At 45.0% G+C, this 13,991-nt stretch overlaps 1 protein-coding gene across 1 annotated transcript in view; it reads right to left on the bottom strand.

The window, feature by feature from the left end:
• Positions 1 to 3,691: 3,691 nt before the first annotated feature.
• Positions 3,692 to 13,991, bottom strand: part of LOC142592702 (regucalcin-like) — a 29,364-nt gene continuing 19,064 nt past the window's right edge. The window contains exons 5-7 of the mRNA XM_075704281.1: positions 11,308 to 11,520; positions 5,422 to 5,568; positions 3,692 to 4,098 (exon numbers count right to left, since the gene is read on the bottom strand). Of these exons, the coding sequence (XP_075560396.1) occupies positions 3,905 to 4,098; positions 5,422 to 5,568; positions 11,308 to 11,520 (554 nt within the window). The 3' untranslated portion in view covers positions 3,692 to 3,904. The remainder of the gene's footprint in view (positions 4,099 to 5,421; positions 5,569 to 11,307; positions 11,521 to 13,991) is intronic.

Raw genomic sequence — 13,991 nt, 5'->3', positions numbered from 1 at the left:
ATTAGAATGCAAATATAGCGAATTACTTAGAGTGACCTGAAGCTTGCCAGTATTTGTTTTACAAGGGCGCGTAATTGCTTGGAGTTTCATTTAAAGGAAGAATTAAAGAAGTAAAGAAGTATGTCAGTACTCCTTTACGTGGATACAATGTAATTGCGAAACCGCTCAGCTTGACTCAGCAATAGAGGAAAAAATACATTATAGCCGCGACGTACACAGCAGTAAGAGACCAAAAAGAGAGAGAGAGAGAGAGAGAGAGAGAGAGAGAGAGAGAGAGAGAGAGAGAGAGATGAAAGGGGAAAGGCAAGGAGGTTAACCAGAGAAAAAGATCCGGTTGGCTACCCTACACTGGGGAGAGAGAGGAGGGGGAGATAAAGCGGTAACAAAGTAGAGATAAGGAAAGGAAGGAGCGTAGACACACAATCACAATCGGTCACTGGCACCGAATACTGTCATCGCACAGCACAGTGACACTTGCCGCACTATCTACATCTGTTCAGGCTACAGCCGCCTGTCCAATTCTGTCGCCCTCAAAAACCGCAACAGTGCCCTCGTCGCCCTCTGCTGCGATGGCTTGTGATGGCGGTATTTTAAAATAAGTTCCTCTGTGAGAGGTCTTTGGTCAAAGCGCGCTATCGCGGTTGCGAGTGATTGTCTCTGCAAATTATATCGAGGACAGTCACAAAGAAGGTGTTGAAAAGTCTCCTCGTTACCACAGTCCTCACACGTGGCGTCGTCGGCCCATCCGATTCGGTAAGCGAAATACTTGGTGAAAGCCACCCCTAGCCATAGTCGACAAAGCAGGGTAGCTTCGCGACGGCAGAGTCCAGCTGGAATACAAAGGCGTAGAGGGTAGTCAAGATTCTGGAGTCGGTAGTCGTGAAAACTTCCAGCGTTCCACAAGGAGAACGTGACGTCACGGCTGATCATTCGAAGTTTACGAGCGGCATCTGTCCTTGATAAGGGTGTCGGCTCCTCTTCGTCCCCTTGAAGAGCCGACCGAGCAGCGTTGTCAGCGTGTTCGTTCCCTATGACTCCGCAGTGAGTTGGATGCCACTGAAATGTCACGTGGTGTCCTTTCTCAGTTAAGGTATGAATGAGTTCTCTAATCTCAAATACCAGTTGTTCGTTTGGTCCGCGCCGCAGGGCCGATAGCAAAGATTGCAGTGCAGCCTTCGAGTCACTGAATATTGACCATCTTCGAGGTTGCTCTTGGCTGACGAGACGAAGTGCAGCGCGAAGGGCTGCAAGTTCCGCGGCCATCGGTGTCGTTGGGTGACATGTCTTGAAACTGATGGTGTGGCTTTCGCTGGGAAGACCACGGCTCCAGAGGAACACTGGAGAGTTGCCGATCCATCAGTATAAATATGTACGTGTTTCGCGTACCTCTCGTGTAAAAGGAGCAGAGTTAGTTGTTTAAGAGCAGGGGATGACAGCTCATATTTTTTTCCTGATTCCTGGTACGGTGAGGTGCACTGCGGGTCGAGCCAAACACCATAAAGGAATCGATAGCTTAGTTGCGGGGGTGAAGCCTGACGGGAGGCAGGTGTAATACTCCGAAAGCGTAGTACAATATGCTGCCTGCGGCCTTTCTGACGGTAGTGCTGCCAGATGGTGGGAACAGGCACGGGCAACGTGCCTAATGTGCACTCTCAACACTTCTACCGCAAGGTGTGTTTGTATAGGTTGGTCCCGAGCAAGCGCAATAGTCGCTGCTATCGATGTGCATTTTGGCAAACCAAGACAAACCCTGAGAGCCCGAGCTTGAATAGCCTGTAGAGCACGAAGATTTGTCTGGCAGGTGTTGGTCAGTACGGGCAAACTGTATCTCAAGAAGCCCAGAAAAAGAGCCCTGTACAATTCCAACATTGCATGCACTGACATTCCCCAAGTCTTTCCTCCCAGAAACTTGAAAAGTTGGGAGATTGCTGTCAGACGCTTTTTCAAGTAGGCCACGTGCGGGCTCCATGAGAGATCTCTATCAATGATTATGCGAAGAAATTTGTGAGTCTTCTCATAAGAAATTATCTGGCCATTTATTGATATGGCGTAGGGTGTCATTGGTTTGCGAGTGAACGCCATCAGTGCACATTTGTCTGACGAGATTTCAAGACCTTGGTTGCGGAGGTATATAGCTATTCGGGTAGCAGCTTTTTGAAGTCTTGCACGTATCTGAGGACGTGTCACACCTGAGGTCCATATACATATGTCGTCGGCGTACATTGATATCTTGATCGCTACTGGCAGATGATCAACGAGACCAATGAGTGTGAGGTTGAATAGGGTAGGGCTTAGTACACCGCCTTGAGGAACACCTCGGTACGTGTAGTGTAGTGCGGTTTTACCATCACAGGTACAGACAAAGAACGATCTCATAAAAAGGTAATGAGAGATCCATTGGAAAACTCGACCACCTAGACCAACCATCTCAAGAGCATCGAGGATAGCCTCGTGAGATACGTTATCGTATGCCCCCTTGACATCCAAGAACAAAGCTGCACATAATCTTTTGCGTGACTTTTGAAGCTGGACGTACGTAGCGAGATCAACAACACTGTCTACTGAAGAGCGATCTCGACGAAAACCAGCCATGCAATTCGGTAACATGTTGTAGTGCTCCAGGTACCACTTCAAGCGGGCAAGGAGCATCTTTTCCATTATCTTTCCCACACAGCTGGCAAGCAGGCGTAACACTTATGGTCTAATGACGGACTCAACTCTGCTTATCTGGCAACATCTGGCTAATATGGGTGGATAGGAAGGTGAGATGTTAGGATTGAAATTTAAGGTTGAGAATTCGGTCCTATTGTATTTAATGAAAACAGTGAACAGACAGGGTCAATACAGGGCCGGGAAATACCTCATGTAGGAGAATAAAAATACTTCGGTTTATGAATAAACGAGGGCAACAGATATAAGGAAAAATATACTATTAGCAAAGCGGTTAAGAAATGCGGCCATAAAGAAACACAGAACGCTATGGGGATACTATAGGTACGAGGGGCTTTGGGAAAGATATAATGGTTCCAAGACTTAAATTTGGAAATGCGATCGCTTGCTTGAAATTAGAGCTACAATAAGTGCTCGATGGCAGCCAAATGGCAGTCGGACGCCTCGCACTGGGAGCTCACGGGAAGACTACAAACGAATCCGTACAGGTGAGATGTATGGGCTGGACAAGTGTTGAAGTGAGGAAAAGTGGCAATAAAATTGATCATGAAGAATGACTGAGGAATATGGAAGAAAGTAAATGGGCCGGGAGACTGTTCAGGTATTTCTACAGGGAAAAAATATGGACTCGTAGTAGAAGAAAAGTACTAAGGCGCTTACCAGAAAGTACGCGGTCGGTATATTAAGCAGCATGGCAAAAAAAAGAGCGTTAAATGCAAAGGCAATGAGGTTGAAACAATCTCCTTGGTGGCGGCAATCCAAAATAAACCGGCTATTATGGTAACTTAAAGGGAAGCTATGCAACATGTTTTATTAGAATTTGAAGATATTGGCTACGCTGTAGGTTTAGACTCTTCTGGCCTCCTTGAAGTTCTCGGGTTCAGCGAGCTCAGAGCAGGGGGAAAGTAAACATGCCCGCAATAGAGATTAGTAAAAGGCGGTTGCAGGCTTGGTGGCAGAAAAGTATGGAGGCCACAAACGATGTAGGTGCACAAAAACGAAGTTCCTAATAAGTACCGAAAATGTTTGTTGCAGAATATTTATTGTTTGTTAAAAGAGTAAGAGAGGTAAGACATTCGACGAAATAAGAAAGATATGTCATGGTGGCGCAAAGCCAGCGCACCCTTTCCAAGGGGACGCTTATACAAACCATCCGTCCATCCATCCATGGCCGCCGATATCCCGGTTTACATATAAGCTGTGCTAAATTGGTTTTCCCAAGGCGTCCGGGGCATTAGCCAGCGAATTCAAATGCCGCTTTTCCTTTCACGCCGAGCTCGGTCACTTGGAAGACCAGTCCGTCTTCGGGCCTCGTGGCTTCGGGCGGGAAGCTAGCGGAAGTGACGTAGAGTGTGTCGTAGTTCTTCCCTCCGAAGCAGCATGACGTAGTGTACTTGGTTGGAAAACTGATCTTGGTGAGGACTTTGGCTAAATGTAGGCAAGGACGAATGATGGGAAGAAGACATGTTGTCATTGTCGAATGCAGGCATTATCAGCCAAATATACTTGTTTGCATGCCACTCAAACATGCGTAATATGGCGCTATCAAAACGCGTAAACAAAACTCATTGCGGTATGGAAATCAGTCAAATAAACGTTTAATTTAGAACTTGCCGAAACCAGCATTTGAGTCTGGAAACGAGGTCGCAATTGACTTTCTTATGAGAGGGCGGCCATGGTTTCAGTCTACGTAGTGCCAGTTTTCACGTTCCTTCATTTTGCGGGCTGGTGAATAAGATTCGCGTGCCCTGATATTCCCTTGAGGCAATTTCTTTAGTTGGGACTTTTCTTTACCCGTGTTGTGCACGTGGAGCAATTTGGGAAGTTCGAGTGGATTGCACGGAAAGGCGTACGTAACTCGCACGACAAATCGCAGTGCCCAGTTGGAAAATTAAAGCATTCATAAACTAACTAATTATGCAATTTGGAGTACGTGATGCAACTGCAAAACTGAAAACGAGCAGTAGTGAAACCATGTATTATTCGCAGAAATCATGCGTAGCTAAGACGATTTTCCAAATTTCCGTCCCCAAAATCTGCTACAAAGTGCGCTGTCATTCCAGTTAACATCGTCTAGAAATGCTCTGCGAACGCTTTTAGGCAAAAAGGTAAATGGAATGCCAGTGAATTTTGCAGCACCTTTTAAGGTCAGATATCTTGGAAACAATGCGAGTCTTACGATTTGCCAGCTTTAATCAAACATGACTTCACTGTGACTAGGCTTCAATCTCGCAAATGGAGCCTGTGCTGTACAGTTAGTAAACAGCAAGCGTATTTGTGAGTATTTTCAATTCGCTGCCTGGAAATTAAAATTTTTCACGCAAGTAAATTCTGCGCCTTCCTCAAGTACACCTGAAACACCTTTAAAAAACGAAAATTATGGGGTTTTACGTGCCACAACCACTTTCTGATTATGAGGCACGCCGTAGTGGCGGAATCCGGAAATTTCGACCACCTGGGATTATTTAACGTGCACCTAAGGGCACAAGTGTTTTCGCCCCCATCGAAAGGTGGCCGCCGTGGCCGGGATTCGATCCCGCGACCTTGTGCTCAGCAGCCTAACACCATAGCCACTGAGGAACCAAAGCGGGTTTGCATTATCTCTTATGGGCGATTTAAAAGGAAGATCTGTTCGCACGGAAAGAAACAAAAAAAAATGAAATAAAAGAAAAACTGGTGGGATATGTATTTTTAAATTTTAGAAAACGATAAGCCTGCCGAGGCCGTCCGTTGGCCGCCTTGTATACGTACCGGTCTCAGGGTCGATCTGCACCACAGCGCCTACTGCAAAACAGGCCATCCAGATCTTGTCGTTGACGTCTATGGTCATGCCGTCGGGAACGCCCAGCTGCTGGTAGCCGGGGGTCACCTTGAACTCGGCCAGCACACGCCGGTTACCTGCACGGATCAATCACTTTCGAAGGCTGACCAACTCTTTCAGCGCCGAGTCATGCCAAGAACTGCCGCAAGGAAACCCCGTAGTTCTGCCTATTCGCCTTTTGCGCAAGTTCAGGCATCATTGAGTTACGTCCTTAAAGGCACATGAAACGGGCTTACAGAAGAGATTGAATGGACTAAGCAGATAACCAAAGGTTAAGGAATGCGTAACGAGCGATTCAACGCAGAATCTTAGGCATAACGCTATACAAGACAGGAAGACAGCGGTGTGGATTAGGCCGTAAAGGGGGTATCCAATATTCTAGTTGACAGTAACAGGTGAAAAAAAGAAAAACGAATGGAGCTTGACAGGCCACGGAATGCGTATAGAGCAGGGAACCCGTGGTCTATCAGTGTTGCAAGATGGTTCCCTAGGAAAGGTAAGTACAGTCGAAGACGCCAGATGGGGAGGGCCGGATGAAGTGAGGAAATTTGCAGGCATCACCTGGAATCAACCAGTGCAAGGTGGGGGTAATTGGATATCGCAGGAAGAGGCGCCTTCATTCTGTAGTAGACACAAGAATAAGGCTGATAATGAGACGACAGAGAGAAGGAAACATTTATTGGATATCGGCCGCCTGTCCGTGAGTATTGGGACGACGGGGAGAGGCTACTTGGAAATGGCTGTGAGGGTGTGACGGTGTCCACTCTCGAGTTTGCCTTTTACAGCCATGTTGCAGCCTTAACTTCATAAACAACTGTTAACTCATTGCACCATATGTTTGGCGCGCTATTTGACCAGAACTACCCTTTCTGGCATGAAACCCAATTATCGATCAATTAATTAGTGTTTTGCGCGGTGACCACAAGGGCCGTGGTAAGCTCCGTTAACCCGGTCGCATTAGCAGCACTGTGTCGGCTCAGTCAGCCAGTCATCGATTGCGTCGTATCTTTTCGGTAGTGTCCTAAGTATACAGGACGTATAAGTATAAAGTATAAGTAGGCATAAAATTACAGTATACAAGTACACGAGGCATTCAGATACCTGGATTGGGAAGAATTGGCGATAAGAGTTAATGGAGAATACCCCAGTAACTTGCGATTCGCTGATGATATTGTCTTGCTTATTAACTCAGGGGACCAATTGCAATGCATGCTCATGGACCTGGACAGGCAAAGCAGAAGGGTGCATATAAAAATTAATCTGCAGAAAACTAAAGTAATGTTTAAAAGTCTCGGAAGAGAACGGTAGTTTACGATAGGTAGCGAGGAACTGGAAGTGGCAAGAGAATACATCTACTTGGGGCAGGTAGTGACCGCGGATCCGGATCATGAGACTGAAATAATCAGAAGAATAAGAATGGGCTGGGGTGCGTTTGCAGGCATTCTCAGATCATGAAGAGCAGGTTGCCATTATCCCTCAAGGGAAAAGTGTATAACAGCTGTGTCTTACCAGCACTCACCTACAGGCAGAAACCTGGAGGCTTACGAAAAGTGTTGTACTTAAATTGAGAACGACACGACATGCTATGGAGAGAAGAATGATGGGTGTAACGTTAAGGGATAAGAAAAGAGAAGGTTAGGTGAGGGAACAAACGCGAGTTAATGGCATCTTAGTTGAAATAAAGAAAAAGAAATGGGCATGGTAAGGGCATGTAATGAGGAGGGAAGATAACCCATGGTCATTAAGGGTTACGGAGTGGATTCCAAGAGAAGGGAAGCGTAGCAGGGGGCGCCAGAAAGTTAGGTGGGTGGATGAGATTAAGAATTTTGCAGGGAGAACATGGCCACAAGTAGCACATGACCGGGGTAGTTGGAGAAGTATGGGATAGTCCTTTGCCCTGCAGTTGGCGTAGCCATGATGATAATGATGATGATGAAGTATAAAAAATAAGTATGTAAGCAAGTATATAAAGTATAAAGTAAGTATAAAGTCAAATTTGGTTTTTGTATGAAAAGGCGCTGCAAAGAAATAGATGTGGCGAAAGCATCCGGTTTTCTTGCACTAACCTCCCTTGACTTCATGAATTGACAGCATTTTACACGCGTCATGCTAATTGTGTTTTGGAAGGAATGCTCACACATTGCAGGTTAAAGTAGCCAAAGAGTAGACCTCAAGTTTTCAGGGTTTTTTTAGCTCCGAAATTACCCGAACTCACGAACATAGTTTGTCATCAGTGACGCAACACTGACGTATCGGCAGTGCGATTTGCGCGCGAAATTTGAGATAAAAAACCCTTAGTTTTAATTTTATTCGCTAGTAACGAAACCTTTTCTTTCCTAATATACGAAAGTAGATAGTTGAAATGGTACCACACAGCCAAAACTAATTTACTCTTATTTATTAGTGCCCTTTGATTTTATTGGAAGCGGTTGTCCATTTTGCCTTTTCGATACTGAGCTCCAGAATTAGAGCGGGACTAAAAAAATTAGTTGTTAGATTTTACGTGCCGAAACCACGATCTGATTATGCGGCACGCCGTAGAGGGGCCCCTTAATAATTTCGAACACTTGGGTATCTTTAGCGTGTACCAAATGCACAGTACGAGTGAGTTCAATTTTGTTTTCCACATCGAAATGCGGCTTCCGCGGCTGAGGTTTGAACCGGTCAACTAGTGTTTAGTAGCGCAAGCCATGGCCGCTGAGCGACCATAGCGGGCCTGGAACAGGGGCGCTCAAGAAAGATAAAGCTGCATTTTGACGTCCCATGTGTAGCTGTTAAAACAAAAATTCTGCCAGCGTGTCATCATTATGATTCAGAAAACAATGCTCTGCATAAGCACAATTTCCCACGACAGTGAACGCATCTAAAAAACTCGCACGGTGGCATCCATTGGGGCTCACGGATGTCAATATTCATTTTCGCAAATGCAAGCGTTCTACAAGCTGCCTCAAAGTGAGAGCGGCTGATACAAAGGCGTTCTTTCGCTCTTAAAACAGTTGCCCCCCTTTCAGGTGTATATTTGTCCCACAATAACAATCGTCATCTGCCTCGCTTGCGTTTCCTTTCTCGAAAGCTCAGTGCTCGTTACTTTCCTGTCGAGAATGTTGTGTCATGCAGGTAACGCGCAAGCCATTCGTGACTTGGAAGTACCGGACTCGCAGCATTAAAGAAACGAAACGCGGGGGAGATTTAGGGCGATTATCGTTATGGGACAAGATAAACCCCAAATGGTGTAAATTTTTAAAGAGTACGTTATGCCTTATGCCTCACATATGGGTACTTTTACGGAAAAGGAATTGTTCATTCTTGCCCCCCCCCCTCCCCCCAAGAAATCTGGAAATAAAAGGATAACAACTATACTCTAATAAAAGTTGACACCCTTTGGGGCTTATCTTGTCCCCAAACAATAATTGTCATGTACATTTCTTGCGTTTCCTCTATTGAAAACTCGGCGCTCGCTACGTTCCTGTCGAGAGTGCTGTGTCACCTGATGACGCGCAAGCCGTTCGTGAGTAGGGAGTACCGGCCTTGCAGCGCTAAAGAAAGGAAATGCGGGCAAGATAGATGACGATTCTTGTTTGGGGGCAAAATAGAACCACATGCAAGGGTGCAAACTTTTTTTCAGAGCATATTCACATATCTCGTTTGCTTCCTGCGCATCCAATGGGCGAGAAAAAAGTACTGAACTTTATCGCCATTATATTGCATTAACAAATAAAAGGTCTCTTTTCCGAAACGTAAGGCACGGGGGAAGAAAAATTACAGGCCGTTTCGTATATTTGCTGCAATTGCGAAACGCCCAGTCATTGCGGGCACTAGCCTCATGCAACGCATTACTGGTAAACAGAAACCGCAAAAAGAGAAACATACATCAGTCTCAATAGCCTTGTAAAAGCTTCCGCTGTCAGTTTATTACCGTAAAGACTGCTCTAGAGGTATTCCACAACGGTTAGGGTTAGAAAAAAATGCGCATTGCCGTTTGATAAAATGTACGATGCGGGGAATCTTCTGATGTGAAGGGAGATGAAGAGGTGTGACGACTGCGATATCGCATATAAGCAGAGTCATCCCAGTCTTTGGCTGTTCAATAAAAAAAAAAGATGCTAAAGTAACAGCGTGGGCGCGAGAACAATTTATGCTTAATAAATTGCTCGTGTGAGAGAATCTAATAGACGGTGGCGAGCCGTGTAGGGGGAGATTAAGTGCATTGTGATAACATCAGTGTATTGATGATAAGCCATAGCTAGCCCTAAAACGTCAACCGGAAACGGTTTTTAGTCGTCATTTTACTGCTATAGCTTATCACTATGCAAAAAACACACACAATACTAAAGCAACCTCGTGCGAGAATGCCTTTGAATGAAGATAGGTTGGTGCTATATGAGACAGAAGAGATGATAAAACGAATGGCGCGATTATGAAAGGCTTCATGTGCGTTACTGAGGTAAATTCGGTGAGGGCTCTATGCGTACGTATATTTAGTTCGGGTCGCGTTAGTCTCTGGTGAGTTAGTAGTTTCATGTGCTTTGGTACGTTTCGTAGTTGACGGTTTAATGTAACCAAAGACTCCTTACCCGGCGAGATCACGTTAGTTGGATGCCTACAGCAGTCGAGATCGTTAAAAACAATAACACCTAAGTACTTAGAGTGGGTAACTGTCTTAACGGGTAGGTTAGAAATCGTACCCAAGACGAAGGAACCATGCCGTTAGAGTAACGTCAAAATTATAGTGTTTTGCGTTTAGTAGAATTTAACGTCCATTCCCTCGCCCCCTTCTATAACATTTTAGTTCGAAGTGCTCCTAAAAAGAAGCTTTATCTCGGGCTCAACTGTGATGCCGCTTTATATGCATCGTTGCGTGCAATTTACAGAATTGTGATGTCGTTTTTCGCTACTGAGTTACAGAGTTGTAACTTTCATATTTCCGAGTTCTAAAATTTTGCGTTGTGAACAATTTTGATAAATACAGATAAAGTAAATAGAAAATCGGCTTTCAACAGTCACTAGAGCTTAGCTTTTTTCGTTTACAAGCAATAAACAAAAGACAAACAGCAAACATATTACAGTCAAATCGTAACCCTCAGGAACATGCATGTCCCATTGAAAAATATATATATTCAGCGATGATTGAGTTTTAAATGCGAGAGACATGCGCTAACATTACGTCGCACCCCTGAGGTCCCGGCTCCATGGCTGAAACCGCGTTCACCACATTTCAAAGTATTGTTCAGGACCTTTCTCGACGCACGCCCTTTCTCTTGGAGTAGAGAAGTGCAACTGGCGGTAGTTCGGAGCAGGCCGCCGTTCACACTGGAGCAGTCGCACTAATATATATATGTATATATATATATATGTGTGTGTGTAGCTCTCTTCAAACACACGCTTTTTTCCACTTTGAAACTCCCAAAGCTCACGCATTAAAAGAATGTGATCAGAAAAAGTTGAAGATGCCAAGGCATCGCACTCGTGCACCCTACAATGTTCATAATATATTACAGTACGATAGGTGACTCTCATGTTTACTCATTGCAAAGCTTAAGAAGTAGAAAAGAGAGAAAGTGGGCATTAATTACAGCGCATGTATAAAGTCGGATATTCAATCTCGCAGCGAATTTCCCATTATAATTGTCCCACAACGTAGCTCGCCATGTTTTAAATGCAAAAATTCTTTACACGCGGTTCTGATTTTTAAGAGCGAACTTTGCTTTCGATGTTGTGGATCTGCGCTTTGTATGTATAAGCCCTCCGTATAACTATACTCAGTTCCATAGGATCAAGTCGGTTGTCGTAAGCCACGCTCAAGAAAGCGCACTCACTTATATCACCGGACGCAAGGTCAAAGTCGAAAGCGAAGACCTTCCCGGGCACGGAGTCGTTGTAGAACATTGTCTTGTTGTCGTTCGTCCACGTGATTCCGTTGGAGAGGGAAATCTTGTCGAGTTTGTGCTTCAGTTGTCCCTTGGAGTAAGACCAGAAGTTGTTCTTCCCCTGGACCATACCCTCGAGGTCGAGTTCCACAGGCATCGAACCTGGAATATGACAATATGAACGCGGCCCCATGGGCGAGCTGCAAATTGCGTTCCGCGCAGTCAAAATCACGTGACCTCTAAATAAAACGGTATCAGACTAGTAATATGGTCTTTCGAAGTTGTATCTGTACTTGTTTGGCGGGAAGAGGTTGATTAATTACAGAGAAAGGCCTAAGTCAAACCATACCCCCAGCCAGGCACCTATACAGGGGGGGGGGGGCGGGGGGGCGCGCCCCCCCCCCCGATATCAAGTGGCATACCCCCCCATCCCCACCCCCGCCACCACTCCTCACACATTCCTAAAGCGCCGCCAGATCAATGTTGAGACTTGGCAGCTGTTCATCGGTCAGCATTATGCTGCCTTTTCCACTCCTTTTAGATGGCGGTAGTTATCGGCATCTCTTGTAATGTGAAGGACAGTTTTCTCATAGATTCCGCACCCGCGCGATTAACTCGAGATGCGTTCAGTTGTCACCATCTATTCAACCGTCACGCACATAGCTGTTGCTTTTGTTAGTTCAACCTTCTTTGTTTAGGCTGATCCTGGGACCAGGAGAGGGATGCGGCTGTTACTCAGCTAGTCTGTACTCTCATGGAACGAGTTGCGGCCGGAAAAAACGCCAATTGCTTTTAACTTATCCCTTTGCTTCATTATTTCCTTGAGTTACGGCTCGCCGCGACGCTGGCAGATGCCCGGAACCATATACACGTGATATGGGTTAGATAAGGTGGGAAATAAAATAATGTGAAAGAGCGTCTATCATGAAACCCTGCAATAACCCTTAAATTCATAAGCAAGATGACTGTCACCCGTTACCTCGTCTGTTTTTCACTAATTGTATATCACTTTTCGTGCAAGATTGGCAACTGGAAACAAAAATCGCAAGGAGTTGAGAAATTAAGCGATTTACTAAGGGAGAGAGCCGAGGCAACAACCAAACTGCAAGCAAAAGCGAATGATAAAAAGGTTAACCGTTGTTTATGAGAATATTTATGGATCAACATCTTTTTATTTAAAAAAGAAGTAGGGAAAACGCCGCCGGAAGTGGAGAACAATTACTTGTTTTGAATGACGCTTCTACAGTTATCGGTCGAACCGGCTCACGTAGCCACTTCTCTGCTGTGCTTATGTGGGTGTTTTTCTAACCTTTCGCAGTGAGCGCAGTACGTCTAGAATCCCAGAGTCCTGCGCTCTACGCGGTTGTATGGGACTGGCGGCCGCACAGCGTTACGCAATTCGCGGAACTGTCAAAACTGATCAACAAGGCGAAAATAACTGATATTGGAAACTATAACATGAGAAAGACTGAAGAAGCCGTAAGAAATGAACGCAGCCTGAAATCAGTAAAAAAAGAAACCTGGCATAGGACAAACCATGATGTATGCACTAAAAGATAAGAAGGATAATATCATCAGCAATCTCGAAGATATAGTAAAAGCAGCGGAAAAATTCTAAGTTTACCTGTATACAGTACCCAGAGGAGTCACGATACCTCACTTAGAAACAGTAATGAACAGGATACAGAAACTCTCCTATAACTAGCGATGAGGTCAGAAGGGCCCTGCAAGACATGAAACGATGAAGAGCGGGAGGAGAAGGTGGAATAACAGTTGGTTTAATCAAAGATAGAGAAGACGTAATGCTTGGAAAACTGGCGTATCTTTATACGAAGTGTCTATTGACTGCAAGGGTCCCAGAAAACTGGAAGAATGCAGACATTATACTAATCCACGAAAGAGGGACCATTAGCTTGCTCTCAGTATTATATAAAATATTTACCAAAATAATCTCCAATAGAATAAGGGCAACACTAGATTTTGTCAACCAAGGGAACAGGCTGGCCTCAGGAAGAGATACTTTACAATGGATCACATCCATGTCATCAATCAGGTTATCGCGAAATCTGCAGAGTACAATAAGCCTCTCTATGTGGCTTGTATAGATTACGAAAAGGCATTTGATTCAGTAGAGATACCAGCAATCATAGGGGTACTACGTAATCAAGGAGTACAGAACGCTCATGTAAAAAGCTTGGAAAATATTGCTACATGCGTGTGGTATTTGTTTGTTTGAACGAGGTGCGTAGGCGCCATCACTCCAGAAAAGAGGAGGAAGAACGAACTGGGCTCGCGCTGCGAATCTAACCGGTCAGCGCTGCAACCGTTGTTGTAAATATATTCTGTAAATAGTTTCTCGTCTTACTGACTCGTCCTTCGCGTAATAATATCTACAGAGGTTCTACAGCTACCTTAATCCTACACAAGAAAAGCAGGGAGATACCTATAGAGAAAGGGCTTAGAAGAAGTGCTTAGAAGTGCTTAGAAGAATTCAGGCTATTAAACTGGAAAGGCTTAGGAGTAAAGATCGACGGCAGATATCTCAGCAACCTTCAGTTTGCCAATGACATTGTTGCAGACGAGTTACAACAAATGATTGGAGACCTTAACAGAGAGAGTGTAAGAGTGGGGTT

The sequence above is a fragment of the Dermacentor variabilis genome, chromosome 9, assembly GCF_050947875.1.
Source record: "Dermacentor variabilis isolate Ectoservices chromosome 9, ASM5094787v1, whole genome shotgun sequence".
Taxonomy (NCBI): domain Eukaryota; kingdom Metazoa; phylum Arthropoda; class Arachnida; order Ixodida; family Ixodidae; genus Dermacentor; species Dermacentor variabilis.
Note: the sequence above shows the minus strand (reverse complement) of the source record. Positions and strands in the feature narration are given on the sequence as shown.